Source organism: Homalodisca vitripennis, chromosome 1 (genome assembly GCF_021130785.1).
Source record: "Homalodisca vitripennis isolate AUS2020 chromosome 1, UT_GWSS_2.1, whole genome shotgun sequence".
NCBI classification, from domain to species: Eukaryota; Metazoa; Arthropoda; class Insecta; order Hemiptera; family Cicadellidae; genus Homalodisca; species Homalodisca vitripennis.
In genome coordinates this window covers 89,134,794-89,159,880 of record NC_060207.1, presented here as the reverse complement: position 1 = coordinate 89,159,880, position 25,087 = coordinate 89,134,794, and the positions used below count along the sequence as shown (strand labels likewise).

Genomic DNA, 25,087 nt, shown 5'->3' with positions numbered 1-25,087 from the left:
TACTTGGCACTTGCGCGGGACAGTTGAGGTTATGTTTGTTTTGTTGTATGGGCTCGGTTGAATTCGCAGCACGTGTAGTTTATACTTCCTGTGCTTGGCGAGTCTGTGGCGTTTTATTAAAAATAAACGTCACAAGTATGGAATCAAGTTGTATACATTATGTGATCCCCATGGATTTATGCTTACATTTTTAATTTACTGTGGAGTTTTGGATGATATGGGAGGGAAAGGGCACGCTGTGAATGTTATTCTGAATCTAATGAGAGAAAAACTCCACAACAGCCACAGTCTGTATATGGATAATTATACAGGACATGTGGGTGGCTGGTAGGGATGTATATATAATTGTAAATACCTATTTATGCATATATTTTAGTTTTCTCACAATATTTCTAGACATAAGAGACAAAATGTGTTTTTCGCGCAAATGATAGTGACAAATCGGGTGCTATTTGCACGTGAGGTCCTCAAATTCTATAAATTGCCTGAATGAACTTTTCTGGGCTACAATTGAATATATATTACCTTTCTGACAATAATTCTATACATACGGGACAAAATGTGTTTCCTTTGTGCAAGTGATAGTGATAAGTCGGGCGCTGTGTGCGCGTGAGGTCCCGGGAACTCAAGTTTTCAAAATGGCCAAAATAAACTTTTCCAAGCTACAATCAACAAAATACCATCCCCAGTCTATAAGAAAACATCTAACGTTAAGTTTAAACCAAAAATATATTGTAGCATATTGGGTACGTAGTGGTCTGAAATTCAGCAGTGAACTACATTATATGTGGCACCATTATTGTGGCAGTCGCCGGTGAGCGAGCCGCATGCGATGTGTAAATGCCATTTGTTCATAATAATATCAATTTTCAGAATGGGAAGCCCATTTATTTCAGTACTAATTGAAAAAAGAGGTTCCAAGACACAATATACAGAGATTTCACTTGCCTGGATGCAATATTACATTCGTAGTGAATAAAATAAAATGAAGAAAGGTTTTTCCATGTTCAAATTTTAATGCTATGCTGTAAACATTTGCAATATTTTGATTGATGATTGTGTCCAACTGTTAAGTTTCGGTAACCAACCAACACAAACACTGCAAAGTAAAATTTTCCTTCTTTCTACTCATGCAATCAGAATTATAATATCCTGAGCCAGTGGTTTTATAAAAATTATCTTACAAACAATTATAACTTGTAGCATACATCAACAAATGAAAACGATGAGATATTTTTATTTTATGGTGTTATTTATTATTTAAATACATTATAACAACAATCACTAAATAGACGAAAAGTTTCTCGATCGATTGATGTATGATAACAATATTTTATGATATTGATTGGTAAAATTGTTGAAAAATTAACATTATCCTAATAATAATCAAGAAACATTCTTGTAAGAAGGAATAGATAAACACTGTGTCACTTGTTGATTAGTTTCGATTTAATAAAATAAATATGTTTAAAGTAGCAAAAGTGAATTATTAAAAAAACTTTTTAAGTATAAAACTTACTTGACTCCTGGAAGAAGGGTCTGCTGAGTAATTTCATCAGACATGTCTTCACCCCCATCTCCAAAGTGACGAGCAGCACCAGACTCATCTGCATACTTCTTTCGCAAATATTCCTCTATCTCATCTTCCTTTTGAGAACTGAAACAACAAAATAAATGTTAACAGAATAATGAAAGTCTAAATAAGCTTTGCTTTCTATTTTGTTCAACTAATTTTTGGAGAACTACTAATTCTGTTGTGAATAAAAACTGTTGTTGGAAATTCAACAAAAATGATTTGCTTTATTTCATTTATGATACAGAGAGATTTATTTCATTCATGATATAGATAGAATCAACACATAAACTATACGGCGTCATTTCAACAGTTTTTATTTCATTTCAGTGATCAAAATATTTGGCTTTAAATACAATTATATTAATCAAAACTTTAATTGTGATTAAAATTTTGGCTATATTTGTTTCACATAGAGGGTGTTCAGAAAATGGTGTCACAAACTTCTAATAGTACTCATAATTTCATACAAAAATGTCCTATAAACATATGTCCAGCAATGTGTTGTTTAGCCACTAGACACCACCTTGTATTTTTTTACAAACAATGAATAAAAATAGTACAGATACCAAACTATGCACATAGGTTGTGATAAATACAAGGAAATATTTAAATAATAATGATGTAATTTTCTTTAATACTAAGTAAATAATGTTGCCCATTAATAATTTTTAAAGTTAAATAAAAACATCCTGTATATATATTGTATATGTTATGAAATTATATTATATAAGGCAAATAACTAATTTTTGCCATAATGTTAATAGCAATGAAAGTTTTAAATGCTATATGAGGTAATCCAGTTTAATAGAGGTTTTGTACCTATAATAAATTTATTACTATTATCTTAAAAGACACTGGAATGATTTAGTCTATTGTTCATAAACATTTAAAATATATTGTATTCCAAAAATAATATCATCTCAAAACATTTTTACATGTATTTGAGCAAAATTAATAAATGAAAGCAGCTAGTTTAGTATTTGAAACGGTTTAATGGAAAGCAATGTACACTCACTCCCATAAGGTATTGCCTCTCCTCCGACCTTCTATCTCACGAGCGGTCGGCCCGAGCTCCTCCATCTCATTTGCGACAATGCCAATTTCTTGTGCTCCATCCTCCCAGTCATCATCTTCCTCTACCTCATCGTCCACTTCTGCTTCATCAATGATGAACCCCCCAAATCTGTCATTCTTCTTCTTCTTCTTGCGCGGTCTGTCATCATCCTCATCTTCTTCCTCGTCGTACTCCTGTGGCAAATTTTGGTTGGTAGTATGAAATCATAAATCGGATTTAGTAATAAGATAATAAAATAGCTTAAACCAGTGATTTTATCAAATTATCTAACTAACAGTTACAACTAGCAGCATCTATGAAAAAACGTTTATGAGATATTTTAATTTTAAAATGATATTTATAAAGAAATTACTGAGTAGCTGAAAAGTGTAGCAATCAAACAATATATGACAACAATATTGTACTTGAATAGTAACACTGCTAACTTTTGAAGCTGAAGAAAGAAGTTTATCTCCTTCTTTTAGTCCTCGCCATTACTGCGATTCAGTATCTCAGGTATCTGAGGTACAAAACACATAGTCTTATTATTGCAGTTTCATGTAGTAGTGGTAATCATAGTGTATTGTGAAGCCATCATTTAGTAGTTTTAGGCCGGCCATAAATAATTTGTGTTTTTACAGGAAACTAACTTGGTCTATTGTTATTCTTCTAATTCTAGTCTACAACTCTGAAAAATGTCAAATATTGATGATTAGGCACACACATACATTGAAGTTACTGGTGATTGGTACGTCTAAGAACTCCATGATCCTTGAAAAACTAAACTTGTCTAGCTGTGGCACACAAAATGAACACAAGGGATGGATGACTTCGTCTTCAAAGAATGGTTTCATGAAATATTCATAACATCAGTAAAAACTTTCTAAAAAAAGTCCTGGTTATTTTGGATAGCTGCTTCGGTCACAAAAAAGAAGGTGAATTAAAAAATTCACACACCACTTTTAGCCCAACTGAAATTTACATGTATGTTACAATCCTTGGATTAATATCCTCATAACATTAAATCTGGGGTGCGAAGTGGCGGGGTCTTCATACCCAACACATGTTGCCAAGCCAGAGCGTCCACGAAGCACACGCACAGCCACCTTCTCTCTTCTTGAGTGCTGTACTTTTCGTGCGCGGTGCACCTGGGAACTGCCTGATCCAAATCTTGTCTTCTTTTATAATTCCGATCAGGCTGAGCTGATCTGGCGGGCTTTCTGTTGAACTATCCAAATTTTTAACTTTCTTTTCCCACTACTCTCACCTGTCGGGTAATCTTCCCAACAATCTATCTTAAGCTATTCTAATTCTAATTTTCCTTCTGTTAATCCAAGCCAAGGTGGAACAGCATATGCGAGGGCTGCGTGAATCAAGGGAGAGCTTGGTCGTAAATATGCGAACTCTGGATACCTGGCGACCTCCAGTTTAAACCTAGCCTTCCCCAAGTAGAGCGGGACAATGCTTGGGGTGACCTTTAGATCTCCGCTACTCGTGGGAACACAATGAGTACAGAATTTACAGAAAAACAAACAAAACCAGAGAGCTCTTGTAGCACTCAAAAAAGTGGATGAAAATTCACGAAACACAGAGGGATTGATGATGGGCTCTGACCCTAGCAATCCTGACCAAACCCAAAAACAAACAGGCGGACTTCCTAGTAGAAGTCCAATAGCCTCCGACTCGGTCAGAGTCGAAACAGATGAAGAAGATGCGATACTGGAGGGCGATCACCAGAAGGAAGAGGGAGCAAAAGTCGAGAGACAGCTCCCAGCACTGCCTAAGTTATGTGGAGCCGCCAGGAAAACGCATGGTCTGGTTCCGAAAAAGAGGGTACACCCAAGGAAGAAGCCAGGGAATTGGCCTTAAAACCATCCCAGAAGAAAGAAATAAGAAACTGAACAAACAAAAAGAGGGAAAGAAACCGAAAAACCTCACTCTGATGGATCCACTCGGGAGGCCCATCAGAGGAAGAAAACAAAGAACGAAGGAAATCAAGGGGAACGCAAGGAGCAATCTGGACAACCCCAGAAACCTTCATACAAACAAGCGGTAGCTGGTATAAGGGTAGGGGTCTTTGCACTCCAATTTTCCCGAGACACTACTCACAACCGAACAGATGGAGAAGATCCAGAGCTTTCATCCTGGAAGCTATCGTGGAGGAACAGGAGGGTCCCTACTCTCCAAGATTCTACGGTATCAACAGGAGACAAGGGGTTCTAATCTTCACCTGCGAAAACACTGAAACAGCAGAATGGCTTTAAAGGAAAGCAAGACTCCCTAAAGCCTTGGGAAGAGGCCAGTCTAAGGATAGTACCAGAGGAAGAAATCCCTCGTGCGAGAATCGCGACTGTCTATCTTCCTGACAGCATACTTGACACAACCGAAAAGATAATGAAGCTCTTAAAAGGACAAAACAAAGAGCTATCTGTCGGAGAATGGAATGTTCTGCGGAGAAGCGACGAGGGGAAGTCTGTCCTACTCACCCTGGCAGTCGACTGCGCTACAGCGAACAAACTTGAGAAGGAAGGTCCATGGATCGGCTACAAGTTTGGGAAAGTTCAGCTTAGACTGAAGAAAAAACATCAAGAAAAACATAGAACAACCCACAAGGGAAGAGGGGACTACAGAGAAATCTGAGACGGTCACCACAGAAAAAATGACCGCTGAAGAGATGGAAGTGGAGGAGGCCACGAAGGTGTCAGAGCAATCTGTACATACCTTACCTAAAAGGTCTACTCCACAAGCCAGAGCAGCGGTCGAAGAAGAAAGACCCACCTGTTCTCTCTTCTTGAAGAAGGGACCTTCACTCAAAAGGACCATCCGTCTCGGCTCGAGGAAGAAAAGGGGATAAAGTCTCCAAGCAATCCAGAAGAAGAGACGGGGATGGACCACCTGGGGGGAGGTGGGAAGAAGGCGTAAGTATGCGCCTAATACAGATAAATCCTACACCATGCAAAGGGGCGCAACTGACATCTTGGGAAGAAGGTTTATCTCAACAGGCCTGGATATCGCCCTAATCCAGGAGCCTTGGATCTATAGAGGTTGCATCAGAGGACTGACAACTCAGGTAGGTAATCTCATTTATGATCGAACAATTGAAAACCCAAGAACTTGTATTCTAACTTCAAAAACTAATAACAGTCTTTCCGATTACAGATCTAATAACAAGGGATCTGGTGGCGGCTACAGTGAAGGTGACTTCACTGCAAGGGGACAGAGAGGTTATTATAGCCTCAGCTTACTTCCCCAACCCGTCAACAAGCTGCCCACCAAAAAGAACTAGAAAGACTATTGCAGAGCTGCAGAGACAGAGGCTCGGCCCTCATTCTCAGCTGCGACTGCAATGCTCACCACACGTATTGGGGAAGTACGAACACAAACAAGAGAGGTGAGGAACTTCTACAGTTTATGTTCAGCAATGATCTAGTGTTAGAGAATAGAGGGTCAAGCCCAACCTTTATAACTAGAAATAGGAAAAGAAGTCCTGGACATAACACTATCTACAGGACTAAAAAACATAAAAATAGTAAGGTGGCACGTCTCCAAGGAGGCCTCACTATCGGACCACTGTCCAATTAGGTTCGACATAGAAGGAGACAGGGGAAAGATACGTGACCCACAGGGTTCCTAAATCGACCAATTGGAGAGGTTACAGAGAGTCCCTGGCAGAAGAGTTGGAAGAAATAGGACCCTTGCAGAGAAATGAATTTGAATTAGAAAGGTCTGCACAAATAGTAGAGCAAGCTATAATAAAGGCCTACGAGAAAAACTGTCCTCCCAGGCAAAACCGGTTGAAGAGGGGATGTGCCGTGGTGGACTGGGAGGTTGGAAACATTAAGAAACAAAACGAGGAAATTATTAAAAATGGGCAAAAAGGACAGACGACTGGCTCCCTTATCTACAGGCCCAAAATGAATATAAGAAAGAACTAAGAACAAATAAAAGAAGAAACCTGGAGGAATTTCTGTAAAAATATCAACAGTCTTCCCGAGGCATCCAGGCTTCAAAAAACTCTCCAAACGGAGCCATACAAATCCTATGGGGACTCTAGTAAAGGACAACGGTGACCTAACAATGAACAGGAAGGAGACCTTAGAACTACTTCTGGAGACACACTTCCCGGGGGGTCAACTAACTCGTAATGAGGATACTTATTCTCTATATGGGGGGGGATCCAGTCGGGAGGTGGCAAAAGCCAGACAGGTGTCTAACAGACTATTCACACACACGAAAGAATTAAATGGGCGATAAGATCGTTTCAAGCCGTTTAAATCTCCTGGGGCGGATGGAGTTTTTCCAGCCCTGCTTCAAGAGGGGCTGGACATTCTACTAAATACCCTTAGCATTCTATTTAGAAGCAGTTTCGCCCTAGGATATGTACCAAAGAATTGGAGGATAGCACTAGTGGTGTTCTTGCGGAAAAAAATGACAGGGATCCAACAAAACCCAGTTCGTATAGACCCATAAGCCTAACCTCCTTCATGGTGAAAACTATGGAAAAAATAATAAATAGACACATAAGGGACGCAATATTACTGGAACACCCACTTAGTCCCACACAACACGCATACATAGAAGGAAAATCAACCACCACTGCTCTCCACAGTTTAGTGAGAGACGTGGAGAATACCTTCGAAAAAAAGGAAGCCCTAGTCAGCGTTCTTCATGGACATTGAAGGAGCTTTCGACCGAGTAGCATATCAATCCATGAAGACTGCGATGGAACGTTTTGGAGTTTCCTCAGACGTAGTCAAATGGATAGTAGCCCTCCTAAAAAGCAAGACAGGGTGAAAGCCAAGTATGGGGACGAATCGGCTGCGATCACGGCCCAAAGAGGCTGCCCCAGGGGGGAGTCTTATTCTCCTCTCCTGTGGGCGATGGTAGTGGATGATCTCCTAAGAAAAGCAGAGAAGAGGGGGATAAGGCTACTATGTTATGCGGATGACCTAGTGCTTATGATTAAAGGGAAAAACACTGGCAGGCTGGAACGCCAATTACAAACAGAAACTGAACTTCATAAGCAACCTGGTGTCATGGGGAAGGTCTGCGGATCAACCCATCAAAAACAAACATGATTACCTTTACCAGGAAAAGGAAATTCCAGCTAGCTAAACCGGGTCCTGGAGGGAATCAGCATAAAACCAAACAAAAGAAGTGAAGTATCTGGGTTTAATCTTGGATGAGAAGCTCACTTGGAACTCCCATATTAGAAACAAGATATCCAAAGCAATAATGGCCCTTGGGGCCTGTAAGAGACTCTTTGGATTTAAATGGGGACTTAAACCCAAAATGATTTATTGGATTTACGAAACCATAGTGAAACCAATGGTCACATATGCTGCTTTAGTATGGTGGCCGAAGGTCGAACAAACAAACAGCTGCAAAAAGGCTACAGAGTCTTCAGAGGTTAGCTTGCTTAAGCATCACGGGAGCAATGAGCTCCTGCCCAACACTAGCAATGGAAGCGGTTCTGGGTTATACTCCTCTTGGCCAGGAAGTGATGAGAACAGCTGCGATGAGCGCAATGAAGCTTCTAGGGACAAAGGTAATAAATGTTACCTCCCTAGAAGGCCATATGAAAGATATTGGAAAATTTCCCTGAGGCTGAAATGCTAACCAAAGTATCTGATACTATGGTTAAGAAATACTCCTTTGAAAAACCATACACGGTCTCTATCGGAAGTAGGGAGGAATGGATTAAAAAATGGGAGGCCCTACCCAAAAAAAGGAGTCCTGAAGTTTTACACCGATGGTTCACTCCTAGACTCAAGGGCAGGATATGGAATACATGGACCTGGAGTTGACATGGCTGTGCCCCTGGGAAGACATGCCTCAGTTTTTCAGGCGGAGGTCATGGCAAAAGAGATTCATGTTCTAGAAGGACTCACACAGTTGGGGACTAAAGGATTATCATACCTTATACTCTCTGATAGTCAGGCTGCACTGAAGGCACTGGATACCTGTTCGATTGATTCGAAAGCGGTCTGGGAATGCAGGAAGGCCTAGCAGAGCTAGCAACAAGTAATAGAGTAACACTCGGATGGTTGCCGGGTCATGAAGGAATTCATGGAAACGAAAAAGCGGACATCCTCGCCAAAAAGGGAGCGGAATCCATATTGGTGGGGCCAGAGCCAGGATGTGGAATATCCTTCTCCAGCATTAAAGCTCTGGTTAAAGATTGGGAAAAGAGGACAAGATATAAGAATTGGAGCAGAGCCTCGGGTTTAAGAATATCCAAAATGTTTATCTCTCCTTATGCAAAAGGATGGACCAGCTCTCCTAGACCAGAATAAGGAGGATATAAGACTGATATTAGGAATGTTGACAGGACATGGCCCTCTGAGAAAGCACCTTTTTGAAGGTAGGCCTTAGTCGGAGCAGCGAATGTAGACTCTGTGGAGAGGAGGAGGAGTCAGCGGAGCACATTTGGTTGGATTGTCCTGCCATCGTAGAGACTAGGAAAAGATACCTGGGAGCATACCTCCTCAGCCCCAAGGACATCAAAGAACAGGAGCCCTTAAATCTGATTGGTTTTTTGCAAAAGCCTCGGTTTTTGAGGGCACAAATAAAAGTAAGGGAGGCGCAAAGGTCCTTTTAGGACTAAGTGCGGGGGACAAAGTGTCCTCTTCCCTCAGAAGGAAAAAAAAAAAAAAAAAAAAAAAAAAAAAAAATCATTAAATCTGAAGATTTATATTATTTTATTTCCACAAGAAAACTGATTGACCAGAACTAGATGTAATTTCACACAAGTTTTCACAACTTTTATAAAATATTTCCTTACTTGCCTTCAATCGATCAAAAAATACTCATTAAATTATTCAATTTTTAAATGAAACAAAATTAAGTAGGTATATCTCACTAGACATCTCTAGCATATAGCACATTATTTTTATGTTCCAATATATTAAACTCAAAACATTCACGCCTTACGGAAGATATGCAAACCGACAAACTAACAGATCTAATTCATTCAATACATCTCATTATAGACCACAACGGCCAAATTGAAATTTATTTTCAGTTATATATGCACTGAAGACAAGTAAATACCCAAAAGAAAATTATAAATTATGTGTGTGCAGCCCGACATATAATATTACTGTCGTTACGTTACTTGTTTACTTTAAAAGAAACGATTATTCACCACGTCATATATAATTAAAAATTATTGTCAAAACTGTTCTTTTCTTTTATTAAACTATTCAAACTTTGTTTTACGTTTTCAAGATATTTATAACTGAATGAGCAAAGTAGCAAGTATTCAAGGTTTACTATTGCACATATAATCATCATCATAATTGTAACACTTGTAACCAATGTGTCCAACTCATCTCGGAATCACACATTCTTTAACCCTATAATCGGCAAGAGACGTATGATTCATGCCACCGCGAAGTGGCAAGCGCCGTCACAGCCATCGCTTCACATTTAACGCTGTTGCTCCGCAACCGTCCATTATTTTTAGGCCTAGTTTGAACTATCATATTCTCCATGAAATTTCCTATACATATCATATAGTATAATGTGCATTCATGTTACTAATGTTTGCTGACTTAAATGAATCCAACAGTTTTCGTTTGACCTGGCGGCAGACGAGAGAACAGCTGTCTACTCGTCTCGTCACTGTTTTGTTTGGCGACTTTGCGTACTGTTATTGTCAGTATATTATTGTTTATCGCGTTGTTTGTGTTACCGGTAAATGTTTAGGTTATTCGTTCGTCATGGAAAATGTTGGGGTACTGTGGGATTATACCGACCACACCAGTATGAGGAACACAAACATATAAATTTATAGAAAAAAACAGAAAGAAAAAGCAACTCTTCAATTACAAACTTACAACGATTATTAATTGTTAATGGGTTTCCTGGGACGCCCATAATGCAGCAATATCAAGGATGAGTGAGTGTAGTGGATTTCCGCCTTCAGCCGCAACTGCCGACCTATATTTGCCTACCTATATTGCCTACCACGCATATTTTAGATTTAGGCAACTAGTCATGATCTTGTAAAATACGAATGGCCCCCTCTTCGCTCCTGGGTAAATCCCAAATTCTCATAGTGTCACCCATCACTAATCTATTACACACACAGTAAAACACTGAAGTACAAAAAGCGACGCACTTGACAGACACCTCGGCACGAAAGTACAAGAATTAGCCGCACCAGCTGAACGGGCGGCGAGATTCTTTAGTCATGTTATCTACTAGACCGCTCGACTTTGACCTCTGTCTGAGGATGGGGAGGGGTTTATTCCTGTTTTATATTTACGAAATATACTGTGCTATGACAAACTAAGCCACTATTATAGACCCTACACTACTGGGAGGAAAAGACAAGCCCCTTCTTGTGACTCGGAGTAAAAAAAAACCAGTTTGTACATAGATTTAGTTTTTCCCATCTAACTTTTTTGTTCTTGTAAATAGAAAAAAATGTATAGGAAGTAATTTGTTTATAATAAAATTGTGTATACTCTGTGAATTTGACATTATTTTGTAGCTCTAGTAGTTTCAAAGTGACGGACAGTAGAACTTAAAAACTATTTTTTCTAAAAGAAAATCTTTATACATCTACAATGATATTCATCTGAAAATAAAAGTAAGGAACCAAATATGATATTTATTCTTATTCTATAGTTCATAAGGAAAACAAAAATATATAATGTTGCTAGGTTATCACTTAGAGAATATTTTCTAAAAATAAGTTTAACAATCACGGCAATTTATCTGAAAATGGCCTGCCACTGAGACCACAAATGACTGCCACTTATAGGGTTAAGACTAATTAACAACGACCAACATGGTAAAAATATTCTCTCTTTCAAAATATTGTAGCATAATATAACCATTTCAATTCATTATTTTGTTTATGTTTTTCCATTAACCCTAGAACTGTTAATCGACATAATTATGTCGGTTAATGCCGCTTTTGTGGTGTTAACCGTCAAAATTTTGTCGATCAAACATTCCCTCGTATAATTACTTTTTATAATATACTCCGGTAACGTATCGATATAATTCATGCACCATTGGATTCGGGAAGAAAAATGCTAAGGAACAGAGGAGTTTTATTCCTCTTTGTATTATGGTTATGACGTAGCAAGCTTGTTATTTTGAACGTAAAAGAAAACACGACGCCGTTTGTTGTGACCGCCATATTGCCGCTGCCGTTCTGTATTACTTTCGTGCCGAGCTGTGGATATTTGTAAGTTTTAATAGTTTTACGCGTGTTTTAGTGTCGTATTTAATGTGTAGTGTGTTGTTTGATGTCGTAGTAGTGTAAACATATATATTTTAGAATAAATCAATTTCTATTTACTGAAATATGTTTGAGAAATTACCGGCTTTGTGTAGGCTATGGCAAAATGACTTGGCTAAAATTCATTTCACATAGTTTGTTATTGTTTTCACTTACTAAACGTTATTTATAGCACTCTTTTAGCTCTGAGGTAACTATTTATTTTTGGTAAATAGATAGTTTTCACAATAATATATATATTGCCTGTAATTTCTTTGGTTATATATAATAACTGTTTGGGTTATTCTATATTTTTTCAATATCTTTAGTTATATTTATAGTTTTCTAACTACATAATATTTCCTATTACTTATAAACCATAAATTTATAAATTTTGATATAGTACAAGCTTTAGAAACTATTTTATATTTTGCTGAATGAAAATTTTTCGTAAAATTTTTGAATAATGGAAAAATTTAACTTTTTTACTTTTCAAAAAATAATTTATGGTAATTATTTCATTACTACTGTATATTCTATTTTATTCTAAGTAATAAAATATGCAAAATAACATGTATTCATAGATAAATGTATTAGCAAAACTTGTTTTACCAAAGTCTTACGTGTACACCCGATTTTCAGAATTTATACGCATCGCTGCTTTTTGTTCTATAGCTTTATGATGCTTTCATAAATGTGTATAATGTTTATGTTTTTCTGAAACTAGATAAAATTTGACACAGAATGGCTATCTCACTTATAAATATTTCTCACTATAACTTCATTTGCTAGGTATGGTCCCCCCCAAATTTAAGAAATATTTTTCGTAAATTTTATATTTGATTAAAAAAAGTGTTTATTAGAAAATTTTTGATGGTTAATTTTACGATATAGTGCAATTCTACGTTTAATTCTGAACACAAAAATATATACTCTTATTTATATTGCTTTTATTTTATATTTTTTAATAATTTTTTTAAAAAAACCTTGCGCGAAGCTCCAAAACAGCCCGACACTACAGGATGAAATGACCGCCAGTTCTAGGGTTAAATAACCTATCATTTTGCATGTCTTTAATTTTTGTTACCAGAGATGTGACATAATGCTTTTTGAAAAAAAAACTATTTCAACTTCACAATTTCCTTACATAGTCAAAGACAAACTTTAAATAAAGAATAATCTTACATCTTCAGAATTGAGGTCTTCGCCCTCTGGTTCTTCTTCATCCTCAACTTCACTTCCTGATTTGTTCCTGTAACATACACATTATTTATTACGTACGATTTATATTACTTATTGTTTTTGTTATTTGTTGTTTTTGTATTGTTTATTGTTATCACCTTTTTAATTTCAAAGGAAAACAAAACTATCCAACGTCTTTCTTTTTGATTCTGAGTCCTAGTCTGCATTGCTACTCATTTGGACAGAATTGGAGGAGTTTGGTATATGTGTGTGCTATTTGTGAGTTTATATAACAGGGACCAAGCCTTATGACTACTGTGAGTAAAGTTCATGTGTGTGAGAGAGATTTCTCTTTCCTGGCTTAACTCAGCGATTTCATCAGTAAGTCTGCTATATTAGAATCTCTAGTGTTAAATTCTGCATAAAGATCATTTTGCATTCCCTGCTCCATCCTGATATGTACTCCTTTTTATACCCTCTTGCTATGTGTTTTTTAGCTATAGACCAGATAAGCTCTGTAAATCGATCATATTCTTAATTTATACAGAAATGAACCTGATAACCTCCCCCACCTAGACAGGTTTCCCAATTTGCTCTACTGAAATTCTGAGGTTGAAGAAAATATCTTTGTATTCCAACTGATAGAAGAACAGGTGATAATGTTCAGAGTGAGGAAAGATAGGCTCCAAGTAGTAATCTTGTAGGGTGGCTCTAAGCAGTCAACTAATTATAGTGGCAGATCAGCCACTATAATTAGTTGACTGCTTAGAGCCACCCAAGGGGTATATGGAGCTTTAAAGGTCGCTTCTAGACACATCCCCCATCATCCACTCTAGATTGTTGGGCTAAGGTTACTTTTAATGTGTGATAAGGAAAACTACGTCAATAGAGGTGTACCATTGAAATCTAGAACTCATTGGTGATATGCTAGAAATACCAAACTATAAACATAACATGCGAGAAAATATGAATTTAACAGCAACGATAACATTAATCACTATTAAACTATAAACTCAAAAGACTGTTTCTCATCTCTATAATACTAAACAAATATCCATAGTCCATTAATACCAATAAAAAAATTGTATAATTTACTTCAAAGTAGGTTGTTAGAACTAAAATTTTTATCTCAAAATAGTTGACCAAACATGCTTTTTACTCAATATTTACTCATAGTTAACCCTTCAACATGGGGATTTCCAAGCTCACCTCTAGTCTGCTAGGACATTTTTCTGTGAATTAGCGTATAATGATTGAGTTATAATTAAATTGAAAATGTTAATTAATTAAAGGCTAATATAAAACATTTACAATTGTTTTAATAGAAAAGACATTTTTTTTATTCTTCCAAGTCGTTAATTTATTTTAAAAGCGCTTTCACCAGTTAAGGCATCATCATAAATTTACAATTGTATTCATTAACCATTTTATTCATTAAAAGAATTTTTTTAATGTGGAACTGTTAGTTTCTAGACATAACCTATTTAATTAATTTAATGGTTAGATTTTAAATTTTAATGCCATATGCTTTTTATTTATACAAACTATATTAGAAAATTTATCAATGTTATATAATTCTGTTATTGTAATTTCTGAGGCTGTGTTTTACTTGTTGTTGTTATTCATTATTTATTTATTTCTTATATACCTGTTTTAATTTGTTATTTATTTATTTATATATTACAATAATTTAAACTGTGGCATGACTGTTTTGGCAACTTCATGTTTTGGGTACCAAATTTTCCTTGTCTGCACTTATGCTAGTTTCCATATTTTATACATGACTTGTGTTGATGCTCGTGTAAGCTTTATGACAATAAACGTATTCTTATTCTTGGTTACACATTAGACAAATATCACTGCACACATACGCAGCTGATCAGTACAGACAATCATTTCTGTCTGCTCCACGAGTAAAGTGTGTACTAGTGTGGTTAAAAACAAATATCAGTGCTTAAAATGGACACGGCAAGCGCTCCGGTTTCGAAAACTATATAAAAACTGATGAAATAATATATGTTTATAAATATACGGAGAAGCAGTACCCCAGAGTGTTATGTTAACGAAATACAATGAAAGCCTAGACACGCATCAGACCAATATCTACAATAGTGCTAATGGTCTACTAGCTGCACCTGCCATCCCTCCCCTTTTACCCCACCCACCCCACATTTCCCCTCGAACCCATCACCATTCCATACTAAACTGTTTCACATCTATCTATATGACAGTGAATTTTGTTGAAATTTCCACATGATACAGCTCACCTGTTGACTTCTTCAGCTTCAGATCCACTGGGGCTTCTACTTCGACTACGAGATCTACTGCGGGAACGGCTTGCACTTCTGCTTCGACTTCCACTGCGGCTGCGACTTCTACTTCTGCTTCGACTCACACTGCGACTACGGACCTCTACATCCTGCAAGTTAAGAAAAATTACTTTCCTCCTACCAATAACTGCTCTCCAAAATAAGACTCTCCATAACAACGTAACATGGAGACATTGAAACTGTTAGCCAACAATAACAACAAACAATTCTTTAACATATTCTATAACATTAAGTTTTTTATCAAGTATAATGAACGTTGATTGTTATTGGGTGTTTAGAAATTTCCCTTCTAAGTAATACTGTCCATCAAGAACCATGTTTTCAGTTAGTTCTTGTAAGTGAGTTATCATTCAAGTAGACAGAAAATCTGCCTCCTTAGATACTTCACAAAAGTTGTTTCTATTCGATTTGTTTGTTATTATAAATTACTGTAAGTGATATTTACAAGTTAAGTAACCAATACAAGTTTAAATAACCACATCTTCAAAAACAAAACAATTGTTTCAAATCATATTATAAGAAATACTCCTTCAATATAAGTAATAAATAATAAGACAGTATTGCTTCCACACAAACTGGAGGTTTTTTTAGAAATAGACCATATACTCAGGAATAAATTTTGTTTAACACAATCCTAAAAGCATTAGGTACTTACATAAAAGGTAAAAATAGATTTAGAAATGTTTTAAAATACTATATTGTTGCTGTTGGTAAGGTTTTATATTTTTTAGAAGAACTTTAATGTCAGTAATATTTTAATATTTAATGTTTATATTATTATCGATAGAGTACCGGTATTTCAATCCATTGACAGTATTCAATGTACAGAATTGCAATCACAAATCTCTGTCTTGGCTGTGTTGCTCTAAATGATTATTTCTCTTATGTAAAATTAAATTGCCATGAGAATCTTTTACTAGCTCTGTACGATTCACTGCAGCTGTCCCTGCAGTTTAGATCTGCTGTGCATTTAATAGTGTTTTTTTTTTTTTTTTTTTTTTTTTTTGTGAATTTTCTCACTTTTACCTTATAGTTTGTTTTTGAATGCTCTTCCCTAAGTTTCAACGCCATATAAGAGTTACTTAAAAGGGCAAAGTAAACTATTCTGGCCATGTCTGGGCAACATACTTGTGTGACCCTGCAGATTGAGATTTTATTTAAATTTGTGCCAAACTAAAAGTGCCTAAGACAACAAGTGCCACAAACCTTAAATGCCATTTCATTAAAATGCTAATAATAAAATATGCCAATATTTAGGTACCAAAAACATACAATGACATTATTTTTATTTTATATCACTTTTTACGTACAAACATGGAGATGGCAACTTTAATTTTTTAAATATCCAAGTACAGTGCAATCTTATAAACTTCATAATTTGCTAACATATTGAAAATTCTATGACGCACTGCTGGAATTTCTTTTAAGTCTTCGATTGAGGTTGGATTTGAAGGTAAATCTTTTAATCGCTCACACTGAATTTGTTTCCAAATGTTTTTTTCTTTCAGAAAATTGAGCTAGAACTGCTTACGGAGCATCTTGCAAACATCTCATAATTCTGCTGGGAGGCTCTTATGGGTGTTCGGACACATGCCACTTCATGCTCGTTAGTAATACAAGAGCTTGAATTTCCTCTGGATTTGGAGCATAATTGTGAGATTCCCCATCACCACCTTTTTTAAAAAAAAAATGTTTCCTCTATCATCGAGAATGGAGGTTAAGTGAGCAGAGCATTCTCTATGGAACTTACACCTCCGGTATTTGCTTGCAGCCGATGATGAATGTTTAACATAAATATGCCCATTGTAACATAAACATGAATGTTTTTCCTTTAATTATAGGTTGCGCTATAATACAATATTTTTTATGTAAAACTAGATCAAAATTTGTATACAACAAATATTTCGTGACCAAATTGGTAAAGTAGTGAATGTGCAAATCGGCTACTTTACAGGAGAGCTGAAAAACAGTTTAAGGTGCAACAAAAAATCCGGTATTCTTGTTATTTATACTTTAACTACTGATCCTTAAAACCTTGGAAAACACTGTAAAAAATGTGTATTATTAAAATTTGCCAAATGGTTACATTTACCAAAAAAAATCAGATTCGTTAGTTTACCAAAGTGACTATCATATACGTACCAATTTTGTTAGGCTACGATGAAGTAGCGAATCTGCATTATTGTTTAAGCAATAATCCCTATTTTCACCTGTTAAAAATAGGTTTCTGAGATGAGGGAAACTGAGAAAAAAAACAACGCAAGTATGAATCAGCACAATCATTTATATTATAATTAATTTAAAATTGAACAACTACAATCAAATTAACAAATGAAATTTTTTAATATTATTTTCAAAAGTTAAAACGTGGTTAAACTTTGATTAGTCAGTACCAGATTCTTCAGGTTCATCTGGTTCTGGGAGACCATCTCGTACACTATCTTCAGAGGGGAGATTGTTGTAAAAAGCCGTGATAGATACGTGGTATCTGCAGATCTTTACAGAGTTTTTAAAGGTCTTTCTGCTTTTTTTGTCGTTACTGGGAATCTAGTCTTGTACGGTTTAAACTAAAGAGTTATTGGAAGGCCTGCCCCTTTTGTTTTTGTTTCACCTTTATAACGTACCTAAAAAAAAGGCGCATTTTCTGCGTAATCTGTTTTTTACAAATAATTCATCTGGGTCAGTTTTTCTGTATTGGAACCAAAATAGCTTTTTTTGAAAGGTAGATGGTTTTTATTATTATTTTCTGGGTCCACAAAAACAATCTTTGTCTTGGCCAACAGAAAACACCTATGAAATCGTCATGGCATAAAGGCATCACTTCAAATGGTTTTAGCTTCGTCCTTGCTGTTCGTATTACTTGGCACCACCCTCTGGAGTAAAAATTGGAACATTTTTACTATGTTGTTTCTATTTTTGCATGTATGGAGTCACACTCCATTTGACTATGACCAGGTTCAAAAAATTCTGTGATCGATTGGCGAAAATTGAGGGATGCTCCTTGATAACATTCATACACATTAAAATGAATTTAAAAGTTTTTTTGTTGTCCACCACAGCTATCCAACATCATTCTAACAAATTCAACATTGGTCTGGCTCATTAAAATGTATAGATGCAGGTAGAAACCTCTGTACTGCCCCGTTTTCCTTCTGTCGTCTCGTCCCAGACACAGCAGGTGACACTTGCGTCCTTAAGATTGTAGATGGTTTAGGTTGTACACAGCCAACTTTCTTACATAGAAGAATGGTCCACTGGCTCCCTTTCGTGTGTTGAGAACAGCTTGAAGGTCCGATTGGATTGCCAAAACAATTTTGTTGTTCTTTTTGCATCTTCCTTGTCTTTGTTCTCTGATTTTTCGTGCTGCCTCTTTACGCTCACAGTGCTCAATATACAGACTATCATCATAATCAGCATCGTGTTTTTTTGTTCTTCGAGAGCTATACATTTCTATGCACTGATCATTTTTAGGTTTGTGAAATTTCAGTTTTGTATTCACGAAAGATCCGTCACTTCTCAAAAGATACTGGATTTTTGTTTTCTTGAATGCATTTTTCTTTATACAAGTTGTGCATAATTGTTACATTTAGTGCACTCTCTAGATATTAATAATCAGATTTCTTTCTTGCATAATGGGATTCCATTCTTGGGAAAGACAAAATATTGTTCTCTGATAAACTTGTCTGTGGCAGGACTTACTTTGTTTTGGTGGATCTTTCTTTCCTCTTAGATCGGGGAGGAGGAGAACACCCGACGAGTTAACCTTTTCATGTGCCCCTCTTATAAGTGACTCTGAAATATTCAGGGTATCGAGAAAAAATTCTCGACGAACTTCAAATGTGCCATTTTTAGTGGAAAATATGTATTTCTTGGTGAAACTGCCGTTGTTTCCGATAAGGAAGGCAATTGATGAAAATCTTTGTAGATTTTTTTCTCGTTGTTCTTCTGGTACATTATTTAAGCATTTGTGTTTGGCAAGGCCGGAGCATCTTGCTTTTTTTAGAGGCCTTGATTTAACTAATTTTCCTTTTACAGTACAATATTCAAGCCCTCTTAGTCTTTTTGCCTTTTGTTCTTGTCTTTTATAAACCCCATTTTTTTTGATATTTTTCGCTTTTTTGGTGATAAACGATAAAAAAGATAAATGAGCCTTAACATCAACGACAACGAATGTCAACAAAACAAAACTATAAACTCACTCACTGGTGTGTTGTTTTTTTTTTAATCAGCTGATTCCACAGAGACAAAGTAAGTGTAACAGCTGTTAAATAAGGGAGAGCTGGGGTAGTTAGTTATTCTAATATCTTATACAGTATGATGATTTTGATGGAAGAGTTAATACAGAAGGGATATTTTATTTTCTTTAGATGCAATCAAATAATTCTTTAATAAAATCACTTCAGCACTAGAAATATTCACTTAGGTAAAGCAGCGAATGTGCCACTTTCGCCTTTTTTAGCCTTTTTGCAATATAAATAATATACTTCATGGTAAAAAGGCGAATGTGGCATATTCGTTTTTTTTAACCTGTGAGTATTTCATATACGACTGTTTTTAGCGTTGTGAATAGTGAGGCAATGGCAGATTCGTTAAAATAAACATTGTGATTACTGTTGTTTATTATTGGGTCTGCACATTCGTTGTTTTACTGGAGTGTAGATCTCTCTCAGCACTTTCTGTTTAGCACATTAGTCCAGATTCGAAGATTTGGCACATTCGCTACTTTACCAATGTGGTCACGATTTGTTTGAGGTTTCTATGGTAACATTTTTTACGATCGGTACTTCATCATTTTGGTAATTATTAGCTTTGGCACTGATTAGATTTAGCATTTTTATGATTGACACTTTAAATTGGCACTTTTATACCATAATCACGCATACACATGTGTGTGTGTGTGTGTGTGTTAAGAATATAATACCCTTTCATAGTTGTTATATCGTAACACATGCTTCAGCAATTATACAAGCAGTCCTATAAAATGAATTTTCAACTTTCAGTACAAATATGCATTTGTGAGTTAGTTAAAAATTGTATGTTTTTTCTGAAATTATTTATAAATTGTATTAATATAAATCTTCAAAGTCATATGTTAACTAAATATCTCTCTTACGTAACTTATATAACAAAATAAACTACAATTACTTTTTAATTTAAAATAAATTAGGTTAGGTTAGAGGGAGCTGATTAGGTTTTGACATTATGAGTTTAGAAATAACCTGCAAATAGAAATGTGGCAAACAATTGTTTACCTCTGGTTCAGAATCACTGCCTCGAGCACTTCCTACATCACTACCACGATTACTGGCTGGCGGACTCCCAGGTTCACTACCTCTTGGACTGCCTGGCTCACTGCCTTGATAGCTCCCAGAACCTGCTTCACTCCCTGCCTCGCTATCAAAGTCCTCTGCATCCGACATCTTCAGGAACCGTTTTCAGAACTGAAAATAGTATTAAAATATGTAGTGAAAGATAATTGCTTATACCTAAAAAAAATAATAGGCCTACCAAAATAGGACTGCACAAACCATATTTTGCACACAAATTAATAAAACCTGAAAATCAGGTTATATGCCAAATAAACTATCGATTTAGTGGACCGGGAGAATAAGGGTTTCTGAGTGGAAGGATAACAATCTCAGGAGAAGTAGGCAGAGGGTATATCAGGGTTACCAAAAATATTTTTAATTGTAGTAAAATAATAGGAATTTAAAAGACAAATTTTTTAATCGTGTTTTGATAGCTAATTAAATACATATGCTATTCATATATAAGGATGTCCTTTTGTTTCATAGTATGGCTAATTTTGAGAAAGATTATTAAATGGATTTTGGACTTGGTATGAGTTTAGCGATGTCTCTCTCACCAGTTGCTCATGAATCAATCTGATTTATGTCTGTCTGTAAGCACAATAACTAAAGAATAAGTTACCAAGAGGGTTCAGATTTGGTATGAAACTTTACATTACACCTTTATACAGGCATTTAAAATGGTAAATATCAGTGATTCCTTATTTCTGTCTGCCAATGAAGTAGCTCTGGGCACATAAGTTTTATGGGTAACTATTAGATAACCAACAAAACACAAAATAAACAAAGACAAGAAAAACCAGCTGTTTGATGGTTAATGGTTATAATTTTCTGGCTAAATGTAATAACAAATATGTGTGTGTGTGTTTTTTTTTATAAATTCACAATTTTTTTCAGTGTTTATTTGTTATTTGTGTTTTTTTTTACCATAATCTTGCAGTGATACAAACTAATAAAAATTGTTCCTGTACTACCAGTGCAGGATTTGGTGACAACTCGTACTTCTGGTTAAAAAAGAAAAACATCTATTTAATTACACCCTATATCAAGTTCAGATTACATAAGTGCCCGTAAAGGTTACATTTAACTTTTTCTATTCATAATAAAAACGTAACTACATAACTATATTGCATAATAAAAATTAATAGTAGATATGGTCAGTGGATTTCTCTTAGCTTAATTTATTCTTAATTATTGTTTATAGTTTATTTGTATTTCAAACACCTGTATAAGTATGTATGTATGTATGAACTTATACAATTTAAAGCAAGCTTGTGAACACGATATATGCCTTATTTTTAATGAATCCAGACAACTCGGTATAATGAGAGTATTTAGACATAGTCTATCTGAGGGACAACCAAGCTACTTGAAAGCCAACTGCTGTAACACTTGTACTTTCCACAAAATCTTCCTTTTAATGTTTCCTCACAATTCAAAATTTCTTGTTTTTAGTCTGTTTAGTTCTTGGGTTAGATGGTTAGCTCTCGGGTACGGCAGTTGGCGCTGTGATAACTCTGACAGTGGTAGTAGATTAGATGAGTTTTAACCTTTTATCATAATAAGCAATAAAATTAGATATTGAATGTTTTTAATATACAATTTTAGTAGACTGCATTATAGTAAGCGACCTCTATTACAATTAAATCAGGACAATCAAACTATCAATTAGAAATACTTAAACTACCGAACACAAAAACATTCTTATTATTAAAGTTTTTACAATTAATTAAAGCCAGCTCTTTTTAATGTATTGAATAACAATACTCTTCCAAATTAATTCAAACAAAGTAAAATCATTAGTATGGCATTTAAGTACAGGCCGCAAGTACAATGGCGATGTAGCCTACACATGTTATTCGTATCAAAAGCTGACATAAACATTTATCCTTCAAAATAATAAAAAGTAACAAATTTTACTCTCTTTTGTTTAATACATTTATTAAATACACATAGCCTACATAGTGTTTGTTCGTCATTAAATTTTTACGTTTTTAAATATAAAAATAATTTATCTATAACTTACTGTCATTTGATACATCAATAATGTAATTCAGTTCGACATTTTGGTTTCGGTAGTTTAGATAATCATGAATCTCGATGATTCGATTGGGGTGATGGTCGCTTATTAGACTGCAGCCTTTTTGAGTACGATAAGCGGACTAGGTTCTTTATATCAAAATTATCAAATGATATTTAATTATTATACACGTAATCCAACCAATAATGATAATATAATATAAATAATAATGATATTTATTATTATATAATCAACCAATAGAAATTAATTTGAAAAATAACTAATAGTAGGGTACGATAAGAGGACCCGGGTTTTTATATCGAAGAATGTAATCATCGATACCTAATATTCGCATCTCAAATTCTAGACTATCAATCGATATAAAAGTACCTACAGTCCTCAATAACAATCATATGTTTTAAATTAAAATATGAATTTAATATTTACAGTGATCAAACAAATTATTACAACCAAAGTTAGAAAAACTGAAGATGACCATTTTTGCTCCTCTCACAGTTACAGTTGTTTCTTTCCCACAAATTTCGCATAATGGGTTTTTCGGTAAGAGTCCAACATTTTGAAGCCATGAAAAATATGTCTTATCATCTTTCAAAGCAATGCCGTGTAGTCTTTTTATTTTTATTTACTGCTATTTTCAATAATGACATGTTACTTTTGTAAAATTGAAATATTACCCTACGTGTACCATTTAAAAGTGTTTACAGCTGTTGATATGGATTATTTAAAGTTAGGCCTAATTGTTCGAAATGGAAAATCAGTATCGATTGATTATAATATCGTTTGCCAATTTCGATATAAAAAAACCGGGTCCGCTTATTGTAACCTATCCATCATCTGTATCAACTGTATATTTTATAAACATTTTCATATTTTAAACAGAATTTGTTCTATAGGTAACGATATGAACACTGAGTCCACACAAAGTACTCTGCCTGCCTTTTCTTACATTTCCTCGTGATATTTGACAGATTATTTAACGGTAAAATTCAAATTGAAGTTAATCTCATAATAGCTAATAAAATCCAATTATTTTAAGAAAATGTTAAAAAGGCTTTGGATAATAGGCCTAAAATTGAAAGGCTGGGCCTACAATCGCTTTTTTTCTACAGCTCATTATGAAATAATGTTGATCTAAGCATGTTACATTTAGAGCTTAGGGTATGGATAAAATAATTGCTCAAAAAGTTTAGGCTACTACCTGCAGTACTTCTAAAATACTGTGCTACAGATTTAGCACATGTGCTATATAGGCTATAGATAATTAACTAGGCCTATATGTAGCATATCAAATAAACATACATATGCAGAAAAATAATGGTAACCAAAAGTGATTTCATAGCTGTATTCAATTGCAATTATTGGGAAACAATATTAATCAAGGATTATTTTAATTAAAAAATATATATTATAATTTACACATTTGATCATTCAGCGAAATATATTTTAATGTTGTTAGCCCATATGTACACAGCAAATAACTGTAAATCTCTTTATTGTCTTAGCTGTTCATATTCTATAATATTTTACATAGTATTAAATGACTATAATTACTTACACAGCACTATTTTGACAATAAAATAATATTGGAATGCGAATTAAATCAATATCCACTTTCACGTAAACATAACCTACCTAAGTACGTATGCCAAACACAATTCACCAGAACACACCACACAATGTCGAAGCCTACTCCAACTATGCTCCTTCCACTGAATCTGAATCCACTCCACTGTCCACACGCAGGAGCAAAATGGGGTGATCGAAACCGACGGAGAGAAAGAGTGGGGATGGAGGGGCCCCTCCTGCACGAGCTACTTATGCAGCGGCAAAATGGGGGTATTCGCAACCAGCGGAGAGAAAGAGTGGGGGCAGAGCCGAGCAGTACCGATAAATCCCGAAAATTCGTCGACTGGTCTGGGGGGGGGGGGGGTGGGGGGGGGGGGGGGTGGGGGGGGGGGGGGGTGGGGGGGGGGGGGGGTGGGGGGGGGGGGGGGTGGGGGGGGGGGGGGGTGGGGGATTTCTCCGCAATTTTCACAGTCCTCAAGGTAAAACTGTTTCTGACATTGAAAATGAACATCTTTTATGGAACACACATTATCCAAAAAGAATTAAATTAAAAAATTATCTATGTTATTACAAAAAATAAACCATTTACCTTCTTAAATGAGGTGCTCAAAACTGCCTCTCCGAAACACTTGTTGGCAAAATGAGCTAGTCTATTATAAAAACCTACTGCAGTCCACATTTTGAATAGTGCATTCTCGGGTGTAATTCCTTTCTTGCTTCTTCTAATAAAACGATTTAGTCTGCTCCTCAATGTTGGCTGGTTTAGTTTTTATACACATTATCACTTTTTT

At 35.5% G+C, this 25,087-nt stretch overlaps 1 protein-coding gene across 2 annotated transcripts in view; it reads right to left on the bottom strand.

Annotated features, from left to right (window-relative positions):
* The window catches only part of LOC124366272 (transcription elongation factor SPT5), a 51,532-nt gene extending 27,013 nt beyond the window's left edge, over positions 1 to 24,519 (bottom strand). Inside the window, exons 1-6 of one of the 2 annotated variants that reach the window (XM_046822681.1) lie at positions 24,363 to 24,519; positions 20,633 to 20,821; positions 15,318 to 15,469; positions 13,054 to 13,120; positions 2,592 to 2,824; positions 1,520 to 1,657 (exon numbers count right to left, since the gene is read on the bottom strand). In XM_046822681.1, coding sequence (XP_046678637.1) covers positions 1,520 to 1,657; positions 2,592 to 2,824; positions 13,054 to 13,120; positions 15,318 to 15,469; positions 20,633 to 20,800 — 758 coding nt within the window. In that variant the 5' untranslated portion in view covers positions 20,801 to 20,821; positions 24,363 to 24,519. Of the gene's footprint in view, positions 1 to 1,519; positions 1,658 to 2,591; positions 2,825 to 13,053; positions 13,121 to 15,317; positions 15,470 to 20,632; positions 20,822 to 24,285 lie in introns of both variants that reach the window. The other variant, XM_046822690.1, reaches the window with a different exon arrangement.
* Positions 24,520 to 25,087: the final 568 nt, after the last annotated feature.